Below are 25,017 nucleotides of genomic sequence, written 5' to 3'. Positions count from 1 at the left end.
AAATACTGCGGATTATTATTTTATTAAGGACGAATCACAACAGTAGACAAGCAAATCAGCACTCTAACACGCGGTTAAAAATCCTAGTTAGAACTGTGCTCCTGTGATTGCTGTTTTGTTTGCAGTTTTCTGCGGCGAGGTATTTGCCGGAGTAGAGGAGTTTTAGTTTCGAGATGTGCGAAGCACTCACTTGCAGAATTTTTTTCGTGCACAATATGTATTAAATTATGTAGCATTCTATGAGTTCCATGCATCAACGTTTAATAGAATTAATTGCGGTTACCATGTGCAACACCTTTAAACTCGAATAGCTAAATTAATTTTGTAATGGAACGCGAGAAAATATTAACGGAATATACGAGTTTATGGCACAGTTTTGCTCTTTTTTAATTTGATTCCCATACACGAAAGATTCAAAGATTGTAAGCCTGTCTACATTAACTAGGTGTGTGGGTGGGGCTTCGATTGGATTTTTGAAACACTAGATCCACAGATCAGTATGGAACTTTTTCAAGATAGTTCAGTCTCTGGTAAGTGTGATGGTTATCTCACAATAGGTTACGAAATTCATCTTTCATATTTACAAGCATGAAAGATGAAAAACCTATAGCCTGTTAATTGGAGATTCGATATGCCATCCTCTTGGCCAAGCTGGTCTGTAGCATTTTACTGGAAAAAAAAAGAAGTCACTTCTGGCAATAATACTTCATTACAAGAAGGAAACATGATGTACTTAGTATCACATAAACTCAGATTCATTTGAAGCATAATACTTTATAAGCTTGGTACGCTTACCAAGTATTATAAGAAAAACTTCGTAAGTTGCTCAGATTATTCCGAGGCCCATGGTTGAACGAGTTTATGTATTTCAAGAACGATTTATTCATTGATTTGATAATTTATTTGACGGATTCGTTTGTTATTTGTATCATTACAAAATTTTGTCTAGGCATCCTGATTTTTATTTCGATAAGACAAATTGAAGAATAATAATGTTCGAAATTATACTGGAGGTCAGGATCCACATAAATAAAAAGATGTCCGTGTGCTTCAACTTATCTTTCAGTGATATATTTTTTGTTGTTAGAATGATTCGATGATTCCAAATGTTGCTAATAATTCATCTAGATGGATTCAGCCGTTTAAATTTGAGTTTAAGTGGGATCATCTGTAGTTTCAAAATTATGTAAAACGAAATTTAAGGCATAGATTACACATGTCAAAACAGAGTTGACCAGTTTATAAATTTTTGACGCCCTTGCCGAATAGAGATATTATATATCTTATATTTGTCACAAACATCATGATAATTCTCGAACACGAATAATTGTCAAGAAATATGACCAACCGGAAATTCAACTCGGAAAAATTTGAAACTGTTTCGTGTGTAAACGTGTTCAATTTTGGTTGTTGTATATCTTAGGTTCGAGATTCCTTGAAAGTTTTTTTTTTATATATGTTTCCAAAAATACACAAGAACTTATGAGTTGTTTTGTCTCTCCCCATTGTACCCAAGTTCTTCTGGGACTCTAGCTTTACTGATTTTACTCGACTTTGCTAGATGGAATATCTACAAAAATTTGTCGAGCCATTCCAAATTTTGTTTCAGCAGGACTTCGTAATGGCGCAAAGGGGAAAATATGGAAAATAACATATTCCAATATTTTCTCTGGCTGGCTGGAATTTAATGAAATTTCGAAATTCAGATAGACGTAATTTAATTTCGGTTTCATTTAGTGCTTTTTATCGGCAACATTTTACGAAACGATCCGAATTGATATCACTATTTATTTTGATATCAGTTCGGGTGGGATTTAATATGGAATTTGGTATTTAAGAACTCTGTTTGAAATTGGGCAAGGAAGGCAACGGGAAACCACCTTGCGTCACTATCTCCCGATAGTGAGATAGTGATCAGCTGCAACCCTCTCAAGAGAGAAAGCCACAGGATCAGACCAGATTTGAAATTTGTTGAATCATTTCCATTTTGGGTTCGGTCTGACCATTTGTAGTGGCAAAATTCTTATTCTTCTTCTCTCTTCTGTACTAGGATAGGCTGAACTTCTCATTAAGGCGAATGGTATTTGCCATTTACATCTTTTAGCTTACAAAGTTTCTGCTTGTTTGTAATGTCTGTAATCATGTTAATCGTGTCTTCCTTTGGGTCGTGGTCCTTTCATCTATCCCCCAGCATTTGATGCATTCAGCTTATGTCACCGAAGTTGTGACTGTGATATTTTAAGTTCTTGTCTTATTTTTAATTTGTTTTGAATTCTGCGCCGTGTGTTTTATTATTTTCTGGAGACATTTCATTTTAAAGTCTAGCAGTTTTCTTTCAGCATCAGTCGCTGAGGTTTGGTTTCAAGAAGTTGGATGGATGATTTATTCTCCCTCCCCCCTCTCTCTCTCTATATATATATATATATATAATTTGATTTGATCATTTGATTAACTCCTTGATTTACTCCTATTTGTATTTCTAATATTTCTGTTTGCCTTTTCTTTATCTTTCGGGATATTCCTAAAATTTGATTTCTCTTCATGAAAAAAGTTATATCATATGTTCTGCTTGTTTTATTCCCGCCAGTGATATGATTAAAATTATTTTTCATGGTGATTAGTAAACGTTTATAGCTCATTCATATTTTTTGTACTGTTTTCTAAAAGATTTTATAAATGCTTGGCATATGTTTAATCCATATTTAATACATCTTTAGTACATATTTCTACTTTATGTGCTAGTAAGTCGACTTTCTTACATGGTTCGTCAATATTATTTTGTAAACTTTTATGATGAGCTCTACTTTGATTGTCATTATATTTAAGAATATTGAAGTTATTTTGTATTTTCCTAGAGTCCCAAAATCTCATTAGTTATTCAGAATTTATTTAGATTAAGTTGTCCTTGGCAGTTATTCGCAGTATAGATCACATTTGTTTTCATTTCTTTCGAGATTTTCTTTACTTCATTCTGTTAACTAGTTATATATTTAGATACTTTTTATTCTTACTGTTTTTGGTTATGAATGATTTTAAAGTTATCAAGGTTAGATTTTGGAATTTTAGTTTTTATTTCCTTTATGTCAAAGTTTAACTTAGAATAGTTCGTGTTCGAAGTCCGTTTCAGCACTTCGATGGTTTAAAATTCTTTCTGAAGTATTCCATATTTTACTTATTAATATATAATCAATACTGTTTTTGAAAACAGTGGAAAAAATTAACTAGTTGTAGCAAAATCAATTTGCTACAACTAGTTAATTTTCCTTACAAAAATATATCAAGAATTCCCCTATTTCTGCTATCTATGCTGAACTTGTCCATATCTGAAATATCTTCAGAATAATGCTAAACTCTTTCTCTAAAATCTTAATAAATATTCCTCCATGGGTTTAGTATTTTATGCATTTTATAATTTATAAAGAAATCCAGTATGAACTTTTGGGTATGAGGAGTGTGGTGCATACACTAGAATGAATTTACTGAATTTATTTTAGTATGAATTTTCAGAATTTTATAAAGAAATTCAGTATGAGCTCTTCTGTATGTTAGGAGTTTGATGCATACACCAGAATGAATTATATATATATATATATATATATATATATATATACTGTAGTTATTTTTCTTTTCGTTTTAATCGTAACTCGAGGTTCTGGATGGGTTATCTGTTCTACCGGAATAGTCTAATCTTGCAAAATTGCGTAAAGCAAAATCAGATATTTAGACTACACAGGCAAAAACTACTGGAAGTTTAATAAAAACGGATTATAACGTTCCCCACGCATCGAATTTTATGAAAATATACCACTACTCAACATAACTCTATCGCAGATAATCATAACAGTTCTTACAAAAATTTGTATTTTATTGTACACAGTTGACTCCAATAATCCTGATGTCGTTTAGCATAATTCATAGAGAATATACAGTTTACTTCGTTAAACTAGCTAATTAATGAAACACTTTTCATAATTTTGTTTTCCTGAACAAAGCAATTTGAAACGATAATCATAGTTTTTTTTTTGGCTATAATCCGAAGGTTTTATGTCCAAAAAGGATTCAAAGTCCTACATTAATCAATGCCTTAAGTGCTTTTAATTAAACAATTAAACGTTACTAGATATTATCATAAGGAAGTTTTTCTTGCCGAAAATCGGGTTTCATTATCATTCATCCTCTAGGAATAAAAAAAGCAAGCCGGCTACGAACATATTGCAGTTGATTAGATATAAGACTCTTGCTCACTGGCCTTAGATATCTTGGCATAATCTTAAAACAACTTGAATCAAACTGCCTTATAAAGAGTATTGCCTATGTCGATATTTATACATAGTTGATTATAATAATGTTTAGGCAACTAATTCGAGAATATCACATATTACTGTATTTTCGTTATTATCATCATCAATTTCTGACATTCCATAATATTCTCTACACCTCAAGAGGTGTACAGAATATTATGGTAGTATTAGATAGTAAAGTTTACATTATTATTAACATCTTATCAACCTTTTCCTAAAAATGTTGATAGAATATTAACAAATCTACCATTTGTTAATATTGCAGTACGATCATGTCTTATATTTCGGGTATCTAAGGCACTTCTAACTGCATCGAACTACGTAGATCCTGGTCCTCTTCTAGACCTAGTCCTCTATCAGCTGTATTAGAATTAACTTTCGCTTCGATTCGTATCCAGTTAATAGAAGTAATAATACAAAACAAACTTTAGGTTAGGGCCATAAGTACTGTATATACTTTTCAATTCGCAATTAAGAATGGCTTGGCCTACAGAGGGAAAGGGTGGAGTTCTCTAGGCAAACATTTCAAAAGGTGTGATTTCTAAAAATTTATTTCTATGAATCAACGATTTATAAATTAATTAAAACAGACACCTATTTCAAATATTTTAAAAAATATGACGGATTTATTGAAAAAAATCACAAACTAAAATACCTTAACGTTAGTCCCCAAACAAGTCAGCATCTTGCCACACAGTAGAAAATATCTTTTATATACACTCTCAAGGGCTCACACTATTTTAAATAGTTACTGCTAATGAATCACTATCATAAATTTAGCGATAGAAAGAGAGAGAGAGAGAGAGAATCAAAGAAATAAATATTAATTATAAATAAATAAAAAGTGTATACACATCCCGATATTTCCATAAGAACATCTGGATGTGTGTGTGTGTGTGTGTGTGTGTGTGTGTGTGTGTGTGTGTGTGTGTGTGTGTGTGTGTGTGTGTGTGTGTGTGTGTGTGTGTGTGTGTGTGTGTGTGTGTGTGCGCGCGTGCGTGCGTGTGTGTTATGACTTCAAATCAGTTAACACAGACACCAATTAAAATACTGTATTTTAAAAATGTGCCGAATTTTTTAGCAACGAAAAGTTATAAACTAAAATACCTTAATGTTAGCCTACAAACGAATCAGCATTTCGCTACACAATGGAAAATATTCTTTTTATATATACATACTGGCCATGAATGACATCGTTTTCTGAAACAGTTGGGAAGACTGCAAAGCAAGGCGACCTGATATCCTTGCGACAATACATAAAGTTAGCGCGCGCGCGCGCGAGAGAGAGAGAGAGAGAGAGAGAGAGAGAGAGAGAGATACTCATGGAAATAAGTAGTAACCGCCACAAAAAGAAAAAAAGTGTATAAAGAAAATGTTAAACACATACACTGTACCATAGTAACATCACTCTAAGATATGGTGACCTCCTTGGTATTTCTTTCAAATCTTGTATAGCAATCAAGGCAAATCGTTCCTCCGAACAACAAGTCTTTTGAACTAAAGGACTCCCTGCTAAGTTATGTTAAAAATGTGTCCTCCTGAATTAACGCCCACTTTAATATCGTCTGTACAAAAGTCATAAATGTTTAGCATCTTTAACAACCGCCTGGAAACAAGACTGCAATAAATAAGGAACAGTGTAGAATAAATTATTTATTTATGTGGAACAGTAAAATAAATAAGGATTTCCTCTATTCGAATAAACTGCCTCGGGATAGTTCATCTTCAGTCGAAATCCCTAAGAAATGTTCTCCTTATGAGAGTATTAACAGTAACTAACCTTAGAAATGTCTTAACATACGCTTCTTCATTGCAGCGAGCAAGCATTAATATTTTAGTTAGCATGCAAGAAACACTTATAAGAGCTTCAATCGAAGGAAAGGCAGTGCATCCCATACGAAGGCTATCCCTCCGAAAATTTGGACTTTTTTTTCCCCTTTCTCCCTAAAACAGACAAATCAGCCAAGAAAACACGCGCCATTAAAAGTCATAATTGTTCTCACTACCTTACTTTCCTCCACTTAGGAAGAAGAAACTTAAAGCGCATCAGACTTCATTAGTATGTCGTAAAAATACTCGTGCTGTCACCCACCCATGTTGCAAACATACTATAGGTTTCCATCCTTTCACTGGGTGGGAGCGATATCAAAAATCAGTAGCACGCAACGGTCTCTTTACTATAAATAACACAATCGATCTTTCTAGTTGTTTTGTTTGTGCTCTTGTTTTTGCTTAGCCTTTGCAGTACCACGTATTGCTTTATAGTGCTTTACTTGGGAGAACTTGCATTTCATCCCGGGTTAATAAAATCCCGCTTTTAGTCAGCCGCCTATCAGTTAAATTAAAATGGTAATTTACAGCGGACATGAGTTTTGGTATTATCTTTAAACAAGAAGGGTGTAGTATTGTAACAGTGTTAAAACCGCTGTTTTTTTACTATGTTTAGTTCACCTAAGCAATTTATGTCAATTTAATTAGTGCAATAATAATAATAATCTTATCTACAAAATTCGGACTATAATAGAAAGCGTTATAATTTACTTAAATCAAGAATACAATCGTTAGAAAATTGCTTATTTAAATGAGGCAATGCATATATCTCATTCATCGACAACAGAGGGCTCCAGCAGAACGATAAAAAGTCAAGAAAAATGGTCAACATAAATGGTATATGGCTACTTGAAAATTAACTGATTGGATAGCTAACATTTATATTTTATATAATTGTTAGTTATCTGTTGAGTGCTGCTAATTATTCTTCCCCAAATGAATGATCTAAATTATACTTGCTGCTGTCGTTCTCATTTATTATCAACTGTGATTATCATTTATCACACTGCTTATAAGAGTCAGCTAAGTTAATGTGAAACTAATATCAGACTTAATCAAGTTAACACTCTGGCAATTATCAGTTGTATAAATGCATCTAAAGACTTACTGGATGAACTTTCGGTAAAGTCACAACGGTTTCTGCTATCAGGAGGTCAATGTCTTCTTCATGTCTTACACTGACAATAACAGGAACATCTCTCGCATCTTTTTAGCATGCAAATAAAATACAATTTAAATTCATTGAAAGTCTCATCGTAAAGATATCACTTTTCGTTTTATATTTTATTTTTACTTTATTAATATTACCTAAATATAAATTCATAATTATTATAAGTAATTTTAAGTCAATGAAATAATTTATATAAATGAAAAAATGATCAGTAATATAGCTATTAACAGGAGTAATCAATATTTATGATATTAATACAAGTTAAGCCAGATACACGAATTTCTGAAGGAATCCCTTTTCCAACATTTTGTTCAATACGAGCCAAAGATGAACTAACTCGGGAACCGGCGTAAAAAAAAACTTCCTCTGTCTTAGAAAGACCGTTAGATAAAAGTTTCTAACGGTCTTTCTTTGCATCCAAAGAAGCCCAGCTCTTTGGATGCAAATGCTCTTTCCACAGGGATAACTGGTATCAACTTTCATTGAAAAGCTCTATAAAGTTCTTTATGATGATGATGTTCAGCCGGTTTTCTACCCACTACAGGGTGAAGGCCTCTCCCACTACGGAAGAGTTGGATCTACTTCTTCCATGGTGACCCAGTCTATCTTGGGAGTGTTTATTCACTTGTATGAATGAATGTATGAAGGTGAAAGACAGATCACAAACACCCATGCCTAGGCGGGATTCGAACCTGCAGCTTCTTGGCTGGAGAACGGATACGCTAACCACTCGGCTAACCAGGCCGGCAAAGCTCTTTACAGATGTTTATAAAACTCAGGGTGATTCTCAATTTACAGAAACGAAATATCCTTAAAGAAATAAAACAACAACAACAACAACAAAAATGCTACAGTGTAAATGACAAGTATATGTGTGGCAGTAATGGCAGTATAGGAGGAGTGCCGTATTGTGTGCAAGTAAGCAGTCTGTGCACTGAAAACATGGAACAACAAAATAGTAGTGGTCCCTTCGGAAGTATATACGAGTATATATATATAACATCATGTGTTTCTGATTGAATTATGATGATCACACAGAAGAACACAAAATCTAATACTATGATGGCTGAATCAAAACTATCAACTGTAATACAATGACGATTATGTACATGTTTGTCAGGCACTATAAGCACGAAGTGATATGCACGAAAGAAAAAAAAATCGAGAATGGCACTATTCTGAAGTAGTCCGACACAGTACTTTTTTGTGGTGTCACAAAAAGAGAACTTCCAACCTATCCTCCTATTCAAATAGAATGGACAGTTTATTTACTGATCTCATGTCTGCTACTTTCTTCCTTGATGTTCTATGAAACCCCTAGATGAATAGAAAGTTCCTTAGTGACTGACATCGCCTGACCTAATCCCGCTTGATTTTTTTCCTGTGAGGTTTGTGAAAGAGAACTCCACAAACGTACAGGACATTGTTCATATGAAAGAGTGCATCACATCAGCATGGTTTCTCGTCTGATATGCTAGTGTGCGGAATTTGAATACCGTTGTGAATTGGTTCGTGCCACGAATGATGAACATATTGAGCATCTGTGATGTTGAATAGAGACAGACATTAGCTACACTGCTCGTCAAAATTAACAAAAAAAAATGTGGTCGAACTTGTGGTTTGCGACGAAGCAAGACAAAAGGATGGTAATGTACCACAAAATAACAACAATGGCATGAGAAAACAGCGAGAAACATCGAAAAGGTATAAGAGAAATTACATAGGGTTGAATAAGAATTACCAAACAAGATCACATTACAGAAGTCGACACAATATGCTCGAAAATATGTTTACAACATATACGAAGTTTATGATCCCTCTAAACGGGCCTGACAGCTGTAGATCATGCTCAATATATAAGGGTTCTATAAACTTTTGTGGTAACAAATCCCATTTTTCAGCCATAGGAGACTTTAGCTCACCAAGTGACCGAAGCGGTGGCTGTCGGCATAAAGTAAGACACCCAACAGAATCTCTCCATATGTTCAATCAGATTCAAGTTTGAAGTCTTCAGTTTCAAAATACTCATGTAGTTGAGCTCTATGGTCAATGGCATTGTCATGCAAACCCGACCGCTACAAAGTCGCACATAGGGTTCGAAGTTAAAATATCCCTATCAAAAACATGAAGTGGCTGATCACTATTCCGCCCCATATGAGAACAGTGCCTCCACCGTAACTGTTCCTTTCTCCGGTGTGAAGGATCGTACTGCATTCATCGCTCTGTCAAAATCAAACAACATCCAGATGTCTGTAGGCCAAAACTGGACTCATTATAGAACAGAACTGTATCCCCATTTGTCAGGGCTCCAAGTTATATGTTCATGGCACCAGTTTCGACGAACTCTGCATGGATTACGGTTACGGATACAAAACAATGGCTTCCTTCCGTAGAATCCACTTGAATTGTACCTTCTTAAACACAGTCCAGATGAAAATATTTCCACTTGTACCCGCAGGAACTTCAACAGACAATTAATGACAATGCATCTTAGGATTTTGTCCTGCTGTTAGACCCAAGATCAGTCTGTTCTGGTTGATGTAGTATTCGGTTTCCCTTAGCTATCTCTTTTCGTATGGTTCATTTCTCCTGAAAACGAGTAGTGAGGAGACGACACTTCGTGACGCATTAAGTCAATGTTCTATATTTGCCTGCGATTACTGGTTTTCAAGTCATCCAACGCCTGTCATCTCAAAGAATCATCTAAACGATGATGGCCGACCATTCTGAAAGTGCTGGAGGTGTGGCTAAAACAAAGGCAAGCCAAAAAAACGAAATGGGAATTAAGTAACGTAGTCGCAACCGTGTTTTCATAGTCATTTGTATTGTGTGTTGACCTGTTGAGTGGAAGATCAATTTTTGTTGGGTACTCGGAATTTGGACTAAGCAAAATATAAATGCTCTTTATATTTTGCTTAGTTATAATGGATGTTATATTCCCATATATCATATGAAATTGAGGTACCGAACAGGATCTGCGTGAATATCCTTTTTTTCCCCTCATTCTTTGATAAAAGTTGCTTCATTTTTTATTTACTAATTTTTTTCTAATGCGAATTCACCCACGAAAGGTTGTAAACCTGTAGAATATTAGTACCATATGCAGGGTATTTGGCAGCCCTATAGAGTTCAAGCATGGCCTCTTTGCTAGGTATTTCAGGACATCAGTATGGATCAATTATGAACTCGATTGTAAAGCAGTCGATAGTATACAGTAATTTTAGTCGAGTTCGGTAGCCTAGAACTTTCTGTTATATAAGGACTGTTTTTTGTTTAAATCTTTTAGATGTGTATATTTAAAAAAAAATCACTTCAAATGTAAACAGCACTTTGATATAAATACTGTAAATGAATACAGCCCATCATTACAATCAGTGTCATGCTGCAACGCTGGAAATTTTATATGTAACTGTGTGGTTTACCTTTAGTGAGTGATTTTTGCTCCATCATTTTTGCAGTGAAATTTGCCTACTTAAAAAAAAACGGTCGTGCATATCATGACCTGCTTAAAACTGGAGAATATTGCAACAGAAAACTTTGACCCGCTTATATAAACGTTCTTTCGAAGAGGAAACATTAAGCAGAACAATGATTGAATTTACTTCACAAGTTCGAAAATGCAGTAATTTGGCATTTTGAGACTTATCTTTATCCTCGGGTTGGTATCGGATAATCACGATTTAAGAAAAAAAATTACTGGATATACTTTTCAGGTTCACATGAACGTTTTTCAACACTGCCGTGAAAACCTAGTGAAAAAGAAATACAAAAAGTATAAGCATGAATTTATTTAGGATCTTATCTCGTAAATATTAAGAATTCTTACCTTTTGGAGAAAATATTCCATTGAAATCAATAATAACGTGAATGCTGTTTGCTACAGGAAATATGACAGCAATTCCACCACCGCCTATTGTAGCTGGAGATTCTTCAATGTTGGGTAATAGAAGACTGCTGAACACTTCTGTAAAAATAAACAACTGTTTAAGAATACATTTTATAAGCATATAGTATTTGAATATTTGGTACTAATGTGATTTCTTTCAAACAGATGGTACATCATTATGCTGCAAACAGACTGATTAATAGAATATTTACACATGGCATTGTAAACCTGTAGTACATTATTATTTAGTATCATAGGTATGTTAAGGGTTAGATAATCCGGAAATGCTTCTTCTCTAGAGACCAGACATGGAACTGTATTAAGCCATTTCAAGCCTCCTTGAGCAGGATGGTGGTGTCTTACCAGATGAGATGATGAAATTCATCCATCGCCTAAAGGTATTCACAAACAGTCATGCCCATGGTAGGATATGAGTTCACGACCCGTTGGTTGGAAAATAGATGCATTATCTACTCAGCTAACTAAGCCAACATTTAAACCCGATTATTGATAATGGTTATGCTACTAATAATACTAATTACTAGTATTACTTTAATTCCTTCTTTTAATTCGAATGTGGTATGTGATTCGTTTTCAACTTATTAAGTTGAAATTAGTGAAAAACTACATAGTTAAAGGAGTATTAAATATTTCCCCATTTCGTGTTATTATTCCCCACCTGAAGGCTGAATCAGAAGTAAGTGTAGCAATTCCTTGACTGGGATGTTTTCTTAATTTCAATTTCATTTATGAAACTAGTTTTATCATGCATAACTGCCAAACATAGCTATTCAGTGCTAACTTCAGCATTGGAAAATAAGTTTTACAACAACGCATATTTACTTCTTATTTCCAAACTACCTCAGCTTATTTGACGTAGTTACAAAGATTTCCTAAATAACTTCCCTTAAGCTTGCGTTTAAGCTTAGATTGCATTTAAGACTGTGTGTGTGTGTGTGTGTGTGTGTGAGAGAGAGAGAGAGAGAGAGAGAGAGAGAGAGAGAGAGAGGTATCCAAATGAAATAGGCGTCTCAATGCGATATTATCCTTCAGCGTTTACTAGGACGGTTACTGGTCCATCCAATTTTAATGGGATATCATATCACATGACTAGTGTTCGTTCATTGAACAGCGGAAAGAAGAAAGAACAAGAAAAATGTCATTAACCGTGACACACCATGCGGACTGTATTCATTCGGTTCTGTAAGGAACAACGTCAGCGTCCCCTCAGAGGTAAACAACACGATACTACTAGCAGCTGCTGCGGGACTATACATTCATTTTAGCCACTTGTCACGGAAAGACATCGGCAAGAGCTCACGCTCGAACACGCCAATATGTCTAATTTCATTGTTTCACGCATGTATATATATCACACAAACACAGATTGATAGTATTATTTGTATTACTTCTGTCATTACAATGTCCATAACTAGTTTTTTTTTATATTTTTTTATCATATGATTATACTTTGTGCTTTTCATGATCAACTGATGATGCACAGTGTACTCATGCATACTTTACCAGATATTATATGCCGCTTACAGCTCATTTTTAGAAGTAGACAAATGGCTTCTAATTCTTTAAAGTCAAAAAAAAGAAGAAAAAAGAAAGAAAGAAAGAAAGAAAAGTGCTTTGAGCAATAGAAACCATTTTGTAATTCCAAACACAGTTTTCGAGTTACAAAATGATTTTGTAACTCAAAAAGGTTTTTGAGTAATAAAATCAAAATTTTTAATGGTCAAGAAAGATCCAAATTGTAAGATACGAATGTTTAGTGCAACTATTTAATACAACGACAGGAAATTTAATTTAGCGACAAATTTCTGTTATGTGTTGTTGAAGAGAATGCTGATAGTAAATTGGAGAATTAACTCTGAAACATTACAGTTTCAAGCCTTATTTCAAAACGTATATATTTAGTTCATATAAGGTTAAGATTTTAATAGTTCATGAATTATATACAAAGTTATTCCTAATAAAAATTAACCAATTAATATTAGGTAAGGAAATGCTAAACTTATGAAATGGTCTGCAGTAAAAGTTGTTCAGTATGTTGATGTTTAATATGTAATAGTAATTTGAAATGCTGTTGAATTGATACGACTTGGTTAATTAGATTCATAATACGGATCTTAAAGGACAAATCAACAGTTTTAATTATCTTGACAATAGGACTTTCTCAACGAGAACAGTCTATTCATACTCTCTGGATCACCTAACACGTCATATTGAATCATTATCTGGAATAGTGCACAGTATAAAATGTAAATGTTTACTTCGTTTTCCACGTGATGGCGCTGTCTATACCGTACGGGTACCACTTCTTAGAAAGGATGATAAGAAATAAATTCGGAGCACGTCTCAAGGCCTTCCATTCCGGGATCTCACCATCTTACGGCAGTGTGAAGAAGGCTTGCACGTGCTATTTCAAGTACTCGTGAGTCAGCATCAAACAGAGATGTTCGTTACAATCCGCGTGTTTCGGGGGACAGAACAGACGGCTTCGAGCTAAAATTATACTCTGGGCTCAATTGTAAGCATAGAGCGATGTCAGGCTACACTATACTAACTACACTGCACCCTGTATGTTAGATGTATTTTCTCAGGTCGGCGCACAGCAGCTAATCGGCAAGTAGTGAGGGAACATCAGGGTATATTCATTTAAATAGTCCTCCTTAAGACAACTCTAAAGACTCTCCGTGCAATGCATATCATAACTACAGGTTCGATTTTTATTGTATGCAGTCCGATTCAGAACTGTCCGAGTCAGAAATCAGCAAACATTCTCTCATGAAAATGAAAATTTCTTTAGGAAAACGGGGTTCTGCCAATTGCAGTCAGTTTCACTGGTTATAAACATCCTTCATCAGTGGGCCAAGATTACTGCAATGCAGTTTTTCCTCCAGGAAGCTAGGGCTTGACCTCAGAATAAGCAAATCGGCCGCAGAAGCCATGCATTGCCACGCGAAGCCACTGCCCTCATAGCCTTCCTTAGTTGCTTCAGCGGTAATTGCAACCACCGAACCAACTAGTAAGGTTTGTGGATTACGATGCAATCAACAGATTGCTTGCACCATTATAACTTCCAGAATATCTGTTATCACTTGCTTAAATACAACTTTTCTTCTTTCAAGAGGGGGAGGATTATCTTAAATTGTTATCATAGTTTGTGCCTCTTAATATCGTGAAATCCGTAAGAAAATTAAGAAAACTAATAGTATATTCTAAGAAAACTCGAACTGAAAATAAAAGAAGTTCATCGAACTGATTTTCTTTTATCTTTACATTTCGCCTGTCATTGTTCTTTGAAACAATATTTTTTGATCATTAATTCCCTGACACTGCAACCAAAGTTTATTAATCAAATGTTAATAAGTATTTTCTTCAACTTTATTTAGCTGGTTGGCAGATGAGATAGGATTTCCAACCAATAGGCTACGGATTTGAATATTACTGTGGCATTAACGTTTGTTAATATCTTTAGGGAGATGAATTTCATCGTCCATTGTGAAACCACCACCTTGCTTGTTGAAGGCCTGAAATGGCTTTGAAAAGGTCCACTTTAATGTTTCTTCTCTAAAGCACAGCTGTCTGATTATTTAACTATTAATCTACCCCACTGTATATTTACAAGCATTCATGCGTGGAATTCTCATAAAAACTCGACTAGCAGTACTGTTTGTGTGTTATAGGTATATATAATTTGTTTAAAATGTTCTTTTAAAACCTATAGCTGATGTCTTGTGAAACAAAAGCTGGCTTTAAAATGATTTAACATAAACCTTCATTATTCAGTTGTTAACAAAAATTCAAGTTGTTTTGTTAGCAATTCAACATAATAATTCTTATTAATAACTTATTGGCTAAAATAAACCAAACCAAAATAAAAAGCAAAACAAATAAAGTAAAGCAAACCAAACAGATTTCATTCATATGACCCACATTATGAAAAACTACTATTCTCATCGACTAACTTAGCTCTAAACTAGTGAGGGAGAGGGCACTGAAACCCTACATGAAAAAAGTTGAACAAATTTATGGGTGTTTTTTTGATAAGAATTTCCGTTACAGGAAAAACAGCTTACATAATTCTATGTAAAGATATAAAATTTCGTTGCTTTTATTGGCAGTGATTTCTAATTGCTATCTTAACTACACGCGAAGCGGCTATAAACGAGATGAGGTAACAAGATTTTATCCACGACTCTGTCATTATTCAAAACTTGTGATGAACTTTTTTCGTAATTGCCTTCATCGCTACATCGCTTTCTTTTGAATGCTATCAAACCTTTGTTCTTTCGTAATACTTTTCAGTTTAGAAAATGACATTTGGAAACAAGTTTGGGAATAAGGTGGCGATAATCCCTAGCAACCGTTATGGAATCATTTCCTCAAATTACGTAATGCTAATTTTCGAATTTTTAAAAATCTTATTTCTCTCTTCGTTATTAAGCACTAGATTTGAATTGTATAATCAATCGACACAATGGGTTTATCGAATCGGACCCCGATATACACTGTGTTCAAGTAAAAATTGAGACAGCACTGTTTCAATGAAACCTGAATTGCATGCGCGCGCACGCACGCACGCACACACACACACACACATGGCGCGTAGGTCCTCATTCGGCACTGATCGCCACTCTGTGATAATATGAATCGGATATTTTAGATGCGTCCTTCAGCATTACATCCAGTCCATGTATCTTTGTTAAATGCACTGTTCTACCCAGCACTTAATAATTCCCCATTCTACCCCAACGGTAACAGCTGGAACTCTGTGTAGACAAATCAAGTTTTTGCACATAATTTTCCTCAATTGATATCGCAGTAGCAACTGAAGCGCATTATCCTTTTTTAAGATACATTCGTTCGATCTAAAGGCAATATCAGTATAAACTGCTCTAGATGACCAAAACCTTCGCCAAGAAATTTTACAGTTGGGGTCATGCAGTCAGGCATAAGGCATTCTCCAAGATGTTTGGTAACCAGGCTCATCCGTCCAGTCGGAAAAGATACAGCATGATTCCTTGTTCCATGTCTTGGATTTTCCGAAGCTCTAAGGGCTAGTTACAATGTTTTTTATATTGATATCGTTATGGCCCGGATGATTGCCATAGATATTCGGATAAAATAAAGTCTCAGTTTCTTCCTTTTGGTAGAAACAGAGACTGCATTTCTTCACATTAAACAGCCTAAACTACTGCATACTCTTTGAACTCCTTTGAGCATTATTTCCTGGGATTGCCTAGATATTACAAATTTTCCAAGGACCTTTTTTTCTGTTAGTCTTCTGGGTTTACTCTGCCGACATAATACCTTCACATTTCCATCGGCAGATAATATGAGCTGCCGTTCGGTCCGTAAGTTCGTTCTTCAACACGCGCCATTTATAGTATACAAATGGAAACCGTCAAGTGTGGGAATATAGTGTTTGTTTGCCTTATAATAAGCAGCGTGGTCCGTATGATGAGAGAATATGCATATCAGTATGTTTTATTCTAAAATAGGGACTTTTTCATTATTACATAAACACAGTTATATCAGATTTACTTATTCCACTCAAATTGGTGTTTTATTTTCGTCGTTTTCTTTCAACTCATAATAGTCAAACGAAGGATATAAAAATTCTTATTTCATCTTATGACATATGTATGACGCATAAATATTATCTTGAATTATAAATGATCTTGAATTACAAATGAAGTGCTAGAGTTCTTCCATTTTAAGAAATCTTTTGATTATATAGATGTAGAGAAGCTGTATAAATTCCTTGTTCCACTATGTGCAATACTGAAGAAAATTAGTATAAAAGAAATATGAAAAAGAAATTTCTTTCGTTCATAATGGAGCAAAGAAATTTCTCTGGAATGCTTTTATAGTTTTATCTTGCAATCATCAACTTGCATCAGTTTGTGATACTGTCCGTTGATGCAGATAATCAGAAATAAGTTGGTTGCATAAAATAAATGTATTTTACTTTGTCTTAGAAGCTTTTGGCTTGCCATGTTTTTTTGTTTTTTTTCAATTTTATTTTATTATTTTTTGTGTGGAAGTTGTAGTTAAGGTAAGTTCATACTTGTATGGCGTAGTGATCTTCAGCGGTGAAGATCACTTATGAGTCTTTGGACTTATTGGTGGTGTCACATAATAAATAAATAAATAATTAAAGCCATTACGCCTTTTATTCCAACAGGAAGTAGGCGAGGCCGTTTTAGCCTTTCTAACTTTTGGAGCAAAAGGGGTCAAACTCCACCCTAAGTCAATCAGAGATATTTCAGATAAATCAGAGATTTGTTGTTAGTTTCAAGACTAACAACAACAAACAACAACAACAATAATAATAATAATAATAAACTATTTGGTGGGCCCATAAAGAAAGTAGGATCAGGACCAACATAATCAGTTATGTGCGTTCTTGAACTACACTTACGTACATTATCAGTAGTATTTTCCATTTCTTTGAACTTTTTTTGTGATAGTCAAAACTGATTAATATTAAAAAAGTCACACACTTGTTTTAATATTTCAAGGGTTTCATTTCAAACCTTCTCACCTTCATATAAAATTTATTGTAACTTATTTTTTTCTAAAATAATGATCTTTACCTTTACGATAACCACATAGAATACGCACTTGTTCACTGTCACTAAGGGCAGTAGGTCGATTCAAGTAATGCGCAACTTATGTCAAATATATATATATCGGCAGGCAGCATTGCTAAATGGAATTCTTCTCATGACTTCATTACTACACTTCTAGTGAATTTCTAAATTCTTCAATAATTGTGATCTTTTCGATTGCATCATGTGTTATAGGATAACAAGGGAATGCAGTTGAGTGCTTCTGTACCATAGTCGAAAGAATGACATATGCCCCTTGGTTGAAGAGCCCCAAGTTCGATTCATGGCTAGAACATAAGGTAAAGATTTTTTAACAAAAATGAGTTGTGTCACCTACACGTTTTGTAGATAAGTTTTTTCTTTTGAATATTCGGGTTTTCTCTCTTCCCCTGCCAAACATAGAAACTGCCGAAGAGCAACTTAATAAGTGACAATGCTTTATTCATGATTTTTATTGTGTTTTTCTTCTTTTACGGGTGATTCGCTTTTCTAGAGTTTCGACGTTTAAAATAAAATTTTCAAAATATATCTCTTCAGCGGTTATAACTGGACTATTTTAAAATAATTATGGGTATTTGTTAAGCAAATATACATAATAACAGTTAATTCTAATTAAATCTATATTAAGAGGTGTACATTCTAAAATATTCAACTCCAAAACTTGTGCTTATGTCATTTTAAGCATATTTTCGATTTAAGAAATGGAAAAGTTACTAATTGACAAATCAATTGAATAGGAAGGACGTGAAGCCAATCCATGTCTTGCAATGATAATTGTGAGTCATTACTACACCTCTAGTGAATTTCCAAATTCTTCAATAATTGTGATCTTTACATGTTTACATGTTAATATCAATAGGAGCAGGACTCAACTAAGTTCCCGAAAAAAATTAACATGATATTTAAAATAATATTTTATCTTTTACGACTGTGGATTCGACAATCCACAGACGTAAAAGTACATTATATATATAGCACATTTTATATTGTATAGTGCATTTTAGTACCGTGGACGGACTAGGTTGCAGTGGAAAGGTTAGTTGAAACCGGATTTCCTGCGCCAGAGACTAAGAACAGAATATTTGTTTTTCGAACCACTTCAGGTCTATGATAATCAGAGTAGTCGTGTCATGCAGGACGATGAAAATAATTTCAATTTATTTATTAAAATGTGTACCGTCCTTACTATTTTTAGATTCTTAAGATTATTAAAATTTTAGATTATTCCTCGTACTATTTTATGAAACAAAGTAGATGGAGTTGTATATTCTTCAAAAATAAATCCATGCAAGGTAATGTATTTACACTTTTTGATTCGAAATTGAAGCATTTTAAAGCATAAATCATTATCAGGGAAAGTAGCCTAACTCAGCATTTATATACACTTATATGAAAACTAACCTATGTTAATTCTTTCATTTTTTAACACTCGTCCTCCAGCATGGCCCTCTGGTTGACTTTCTGTAGTCAACAGCATATTCAGACGATCTTTCTGCAGTAGCCGTCTGTATACCTTCGGTACTCTTTTCCACACTCCGCACACCTGTAAAGAATTGATAGACAGAATTAGTTAAGGTTGATTGTCATAACTTATTAGCAGCAGGTCTGAGAGAAGGTTAACTGACACAGTTGCTTACCTTGGATCCGTTGACGTGTTGAGGAGCGTTCTCAACTTGATGTTCCTCAATGATATTGCCTTCGTCATCTACAAAACGGATACTGGTGGGTCTTTCCATCCTAAGTAATAAAAAATAACTTACTTAACAGACTTTTTAAGTTTAAATAACTTAAGTTGGGATAATTTTTATGTTTATATGAACAGCATCAATTTTTCAGGTATGTTTACGCTTTGACGACTGAAATAATATTTTTATTTTCCTTTCCTTTGCACGAGTTAAAGTAAAATGAGTAAGCACATTTCCTTTCATCATCTATCTTATTGGATCATTTAAATTCAGATCTTAACTAAATTAGGATGATTTTCATAATCGGTGTGATACCACCGCTTGCTTATTGCAAGTATGAAGTGGCCAAAAGTTGTTCTTGATCTTTATAGTAGAGTTTTTGGTTTATCTAACTCTTAATCTCTCCACTACACTGTGCTTTTTTATATTCTTTCAAAACTATATCATTATATGTTTTGACGTGAATGAGATTACATAACAAAATTAGGTATATAGTTTAAAAACTGCTGTTATCCAAAAATAATTTTTAAGGACTTCTGTATACAGAAATACGTTACTTTTTGATGATTATGTTATCTCCAGCTATCAAAATTAGACCAAGTTGAAACCACTTAAAGCATATCCAGAATATGTGTCTTGACTCAGGTAGCTTAGGCCTGCTACCTGCGTCAAGGAGTTTGAAGACTCTTTGATTCGTAGTGTATCGAAACAGAGAACCTAACTATTCTATGGCCATGAACGTTATAATAGCATTATAACGTTCTTGGAACCACTTTTAAAGTTTCTTTCATTTATTAACACTCGTCCTCCAGCATGGCCCTCTGGTTGACTTTCTGTAGTCAACAGAATTACTTTGAACCACTAGGTGTTGCTGAAGAAAGAAATGAAAAACAGGTAGTATTTAGTAATCCACGAGATGTTTCAGTATAGAAGCAATAAATATGAAGATCTTGGCTTTCAGAATCCAAGTTTGCACTGTGCCAGATGGCAATGAGCATCCACTTGCTGACAAGCAGTTTGTGTGCTCTGCTTTCCCGAATTCCTGAGCATCGAAAATTGCACTCAGTTGCTGTTGCATACTTAAACACTTTTACTTATTTAAAAACAGTATTTCAACATTTCAACTAACCTATATTAACCTAATGGTTAACTTCTTTGCTCTGTTGTATTTTTAGGGATAACCAAAAAACACATACTATTTTATGCTTTTATTTCCTCCTGTTAATAAATATGACATGCATGTCATGAAAAAAATATCAGAAATAGTGAACTGTTCGTAAAGATTTTAATTGTATCAAATATCTGATATACAAAGTTCGATGTATTTAAACCAGTCTTTTTTTTTTTTCCCCTTGCTTTGAAAGTGGCCTGCGCAATTGGAACTTTTCAAGACCACTATTCTAATTCACTACATGCCAATCTTAATGCATATGATCAAGTAAAATGCAAAAAACAAATAAGTAAGAATTATATTTGAACGAACTTACTCGGCGTAATGCACTGTGTAGTGAAGGTCACGCTTTGCATAAGTAAGATATCCTCGGGCAGCGCCCTCTATACGTGCTACTTGTTGTAATCCACGTCCTGTTAAAAGCACGGAAAATTCTGCAAAATAAGTTTTAAATAGATTAATGATAACAAACAGGCAAAACTCTGAAATCCTTATAAAGATACATCACTATTTGTTACATAAGATTATTTTGGCACCAACGTCCTGCCCACCCTGAGGAATTTGTTTTATGGTTTGTTTCAGAAATTATGAAATAGTTTTTCACTTAACTTCGGTTTATTGTGCAGTATCTTACTTTTACATTGATAGTGTGCGAAAATTACCGTCCTTTAATTATTTGTGAGCGCTGCTATTCGCATAGACAGACAGCATATTATTTGAGGGTCAGAGTGAGGAGGTATACACAGCGGCTTTGACAGACATATTTTGAGATATACTGTGAATTCCAGACTCTTATAATAGCAGTCTGTTGTCAATATTGGGCGCCAAGAAAAACAAACATCTCCATTTCCGAGCCTTCTGCTATCAAATTATGTGTTGCGTACATAATAAACTCATAATGTTCTGCAATGCAGTATTTGCATGATTTAATATTGTTAAACTCCATAAAACATAACAGGTGGACTGATAGAGGTATTTTTACATCAATGACGTCATCGCAGTTCGTGACTTTCCTAAGAAAGAACTCGCAGAACAAGTTTTTTTCTCTTTTCGTTTTTTTTTCTTTTTAGGCAGAAACAGTTTAAAAATAACACTGACCTAGCCACCCACATCAAATACCAGAGAATCAGCCAGGTAGTCTTAAATTCATTTAATTTTATTTGTGTATGCACATTGATATAATTATGACGAAATGCCAAAATGAGAAACTTTGCCTTGCACACTATTCTTATATAGGCTATGCTCTTCATGTGAAACTACAAAACACTTGTAGTAAATGCTTTTAACTCACTGAGCAGCTCCACAGTGTACAGGTTTTATTAATCTGTTCAACCTACAACTGTTGGAGTCATTAAACCCGTTTGTATCGTTATATGTAGACGAAACTGGATGCTGCAAGAAATAGCGGGGGGAGGGGGAGATGGCAATTGGTACTGCACAAACCTTGGCCTGCTTCTCATTAGAACTGTCTCTCGCAAAGGGTATCTCAAAGAATAAAGGCGCCAGCTATCATTTAATGTGTTCCTGTGGTAATTTCTGAAGCGATTGTCTCGTGGGACACAAGGATAGGAAGACTAAGACTAATTTTTGTAGCAGTTGGATCAGTTCTAGTTGGTTATCTTACTATCTCAATCTCTGTTTCGCATCTTGCGCTAAGTATATATGGATTCAGCTGATATTTGGATGGTTCACACAGGCGCGAGATCTGAACGGCATAAAAAGTACTTAGCAATAATAATAATAAACTATGAAAAAAAAAACACTCGAAAACGGGCACCTCCAGTTTAGCTCCCTATTTTTAATAGGGCCCGGCCCACCAACATCAATCGGCACCGGCTAGTCGACTTACCTCCGGCTCGGAGCATTTTTGCCCTGAGGATACCCCATCAGAGGGTCGACACTGAACATGTCTTTTATATACCGGTTCTTGTGGCAACCATGACGACCATGCCAGCAGCTAGGCGAGGCTCGTGGCCAGCCCTAACCCCGGGAGCCTGTTGTCTTCTAATCCTTCTTATGCGTGCCGACCGCCAGTTAGGTACGCAGACACACCCTCGGCTGCGGGTCTTGTAAGGCATTTTTTTTTCTTTTTAACTTCATAGACAGCCCCGTGTAAACACGGGATCAACAAAAGCGTTCCCGAATCTCTCCCCCCCCGTTCCCTCCCTCCTTTCAATATAAGCGTCACAGAATCGTAGTCATACTGCCCTACACACAGTTGTTAATGTCACTTCTGCGTTTACGTGTGAACCAATGAATATTCCTATGTGTGAAGACGATCACGGCGATTGTTTTTCTCTGGCTACTGTTGACTTCAGATCATAGCCCAATAGTAAGTCGAATATCGGCTCTCTAAGAACTCTGTTCGAATCATATGATTAGAAATATAAAAGGAAATCACGAAAACAGTCAGGTTATGATTTGTTACACTACATAAAAAGTTCTTTGGCACTATCTGTGATTTTTGGAGCTTGCAAACATGTGATCATTGGGTTAGCTGTTTTTTTTAGTTTTCTATTAGACCTGATTTTCTACTCCACGGTTTTCAACGTTGTGTCCTAAAGTGCCTTGGCAAACGTCAAGGTTTGAAAAGCAGTTGGTTCAGAATTTATATGTCTGCATTTCTTGTACCGAGAAACATCTTGCATTCTGTAAGAATATTATAATTAATGAAGATTGTTAATTGCTTGTGTGTTGCTTTAAACCTTCTCTGTGAAGAAGGAAAATTGAAATGCTGTGCATAAAAACAAGAAGACTTGCAGGTAAACCATAAAAAAAAAGTCTAGTGGTTGAGAAAATACTTGCCTTTCTTTTCTGGAATGGACATTTGAATTTCTAGTAGTTGCACAAATCCTCTCTGGGGATTTAATTTTTTTTTTCTCTTTCTACTTGCAAAACAAATAAACAGCCCGTCAACCATGAGAAATATTATGATTATTGACTTACTTCATTAAAAAGCCTCCGTATCTTAGTCGTAATGATATGCCCTCTGGTGGAAAGACCTGTGTTCAAATCCCTTCGAGAACGCCAACAATGTTTATTGAGGTTCCTTCGACTGAAGGTGCGTTAGATGGTCTCATGCAGGCTTCCCTTCCGGAAACTTGATTTGTTTCATCTTGTAAAATATGCAGATGGCAAGAAGACCACGCATTTAGCAGACACAATATCCTAGTCTCAGCCTTAGTTGCTCTGCCGTAATTCAAGACTATGCATCCCAGCTCATTAAAATAAAGTCTGTATAAACACAGAGATCCATGATCGCTGGTTTTCAAATCCGAAGATAAATAAAATAATGTACTTTTATACCAGGGATGCACAACATACGGCCCGCTGGCCAGTTGCAGCGCGTTCAATGATTTAATGCGTCCCTCGGCGCATTAAATCATTGATATTGAATAAACAGAAGAAAAAATATTTATAATATTAAATTACTTAAAAAATCAGTAGATCCATATATTGTATTGTTGATGTAAATGAATATTTTTCTTTAATCGGAGTGAAATTCAAATTAAACATACTTATTGTTGTTTAAAAAAAACATGTAATGTATCACATTAAAATACTATTTCAATAGCTATATCTGTTGAACTTTATATGCATACTATTTTTTCCCTAAAATTCAAGCTTTAAAAAAATGCGACCCGCGTAAGTGTACCAATTACTTGATTTGACTCGTGGCAGCATTTAAGTTGGGCATCCCTGTTTTAAACATTTAAAACTGGAACAAAAATAGGAAAACAAACAACTGCTATCCTCCTCTGTAACTAATATTACATAAAAATAAATAAAATAAAATATATTTAAAAAATACACCGATGACGGTTTGCACTCTGATTGAGCGGCAACGAACATTTACTGAATGGAATTTTTTAGTTCTGTTCTGGAGCTCAGTAGTTCAGTAGGTCCACGTCTTCCTTTTAGCAGCGATCCTGTTGCTCCCCCCCCCCTTTTTTTTAATGTGAGTGGATTAGTTATTATTTAAGATTCTTTTCTTTTATTATTCCGTTAGTTGCTGTGAGGATAGGGGATATTCTCTTGGGGAGTTCTTATTTTCCGACAACTGTACAAATCGAAATAGCCGAAAAGTGATAAAATGATACCGCTTCTGCTGCTACTGTTACTATTGTTTCTGAATATATTTATGGAATCTATTTTATTAACTTCTTATTACAACATGGTGCAGTTATAGCAATTTATATTATATTTTCTTGCAGTCGTCATTAATAATATGCTTTATTTATTTTTAATGACGTATTTAATACGTTTTTAATGACGAATTTAATGTATTTTTAAAAAAATACACTCTTCTGTGTATTTTTTCGCGAAATACACAGAAATGATATCACG

General features: G+C 34.7%; 1 protein-coding gene across 1 annotated transcript in view; it reads right to left on the bottom strand.

Moving 5' to 3' along the window:
• sog (chordin short gastrulation) overlaps positions 1-25,017 on the bottom strand; it is a 157,463-nt gene that overhangs the window by 41,346 nt on the left and 91,100 nt on the right. Inside the window, exons 5-9 of the mRNA XM_090412886.1 lie at positions 20,987-21,104; positions 19,452-19,551; positions 19,216-19,357; positions 11,129-11,266; positions 7,240-7,337 (exon numbers count right to left, since the gene is read on the bottom strand). Of these exons, the coding sequence (XP_090269012.1) occupies positions 7,240-7,337; positions 11,129-11,266; positions 19,216-19,357; positions 19,452-19,551; positions 20,987-21,104 (596 nt within the window). The remainder of the gene's footprint in view (positions 1-7,239; positions 7,338-11,128; positions 11,267-19,215; positions 19,358-19,451; positions 19,552-20,986; positions 21,105-25,017) is intronic.

This window comes from Typopeltis vanoorti, chromosome 2 (genome assembly GCF_054136105.1).
Source record: "Typopeltis vanoorti isolate ZY-2024b chromosome 2, IOZ_Tvanoo_1.0, whole genome shotgun sequence".
NCBI classification, from domain to species: Eukaryota; Metazoa; Arthropoda; class Arachnida; order Uropygi; family Thelyphonidae; genus Typopeltis; species Typopeltis vanoorti.
The sequence above is the reverse complement of the archived record's forward strand: the minus strand, read 5'-3'. Positions and strand labels throughout refer to the sequence as shown.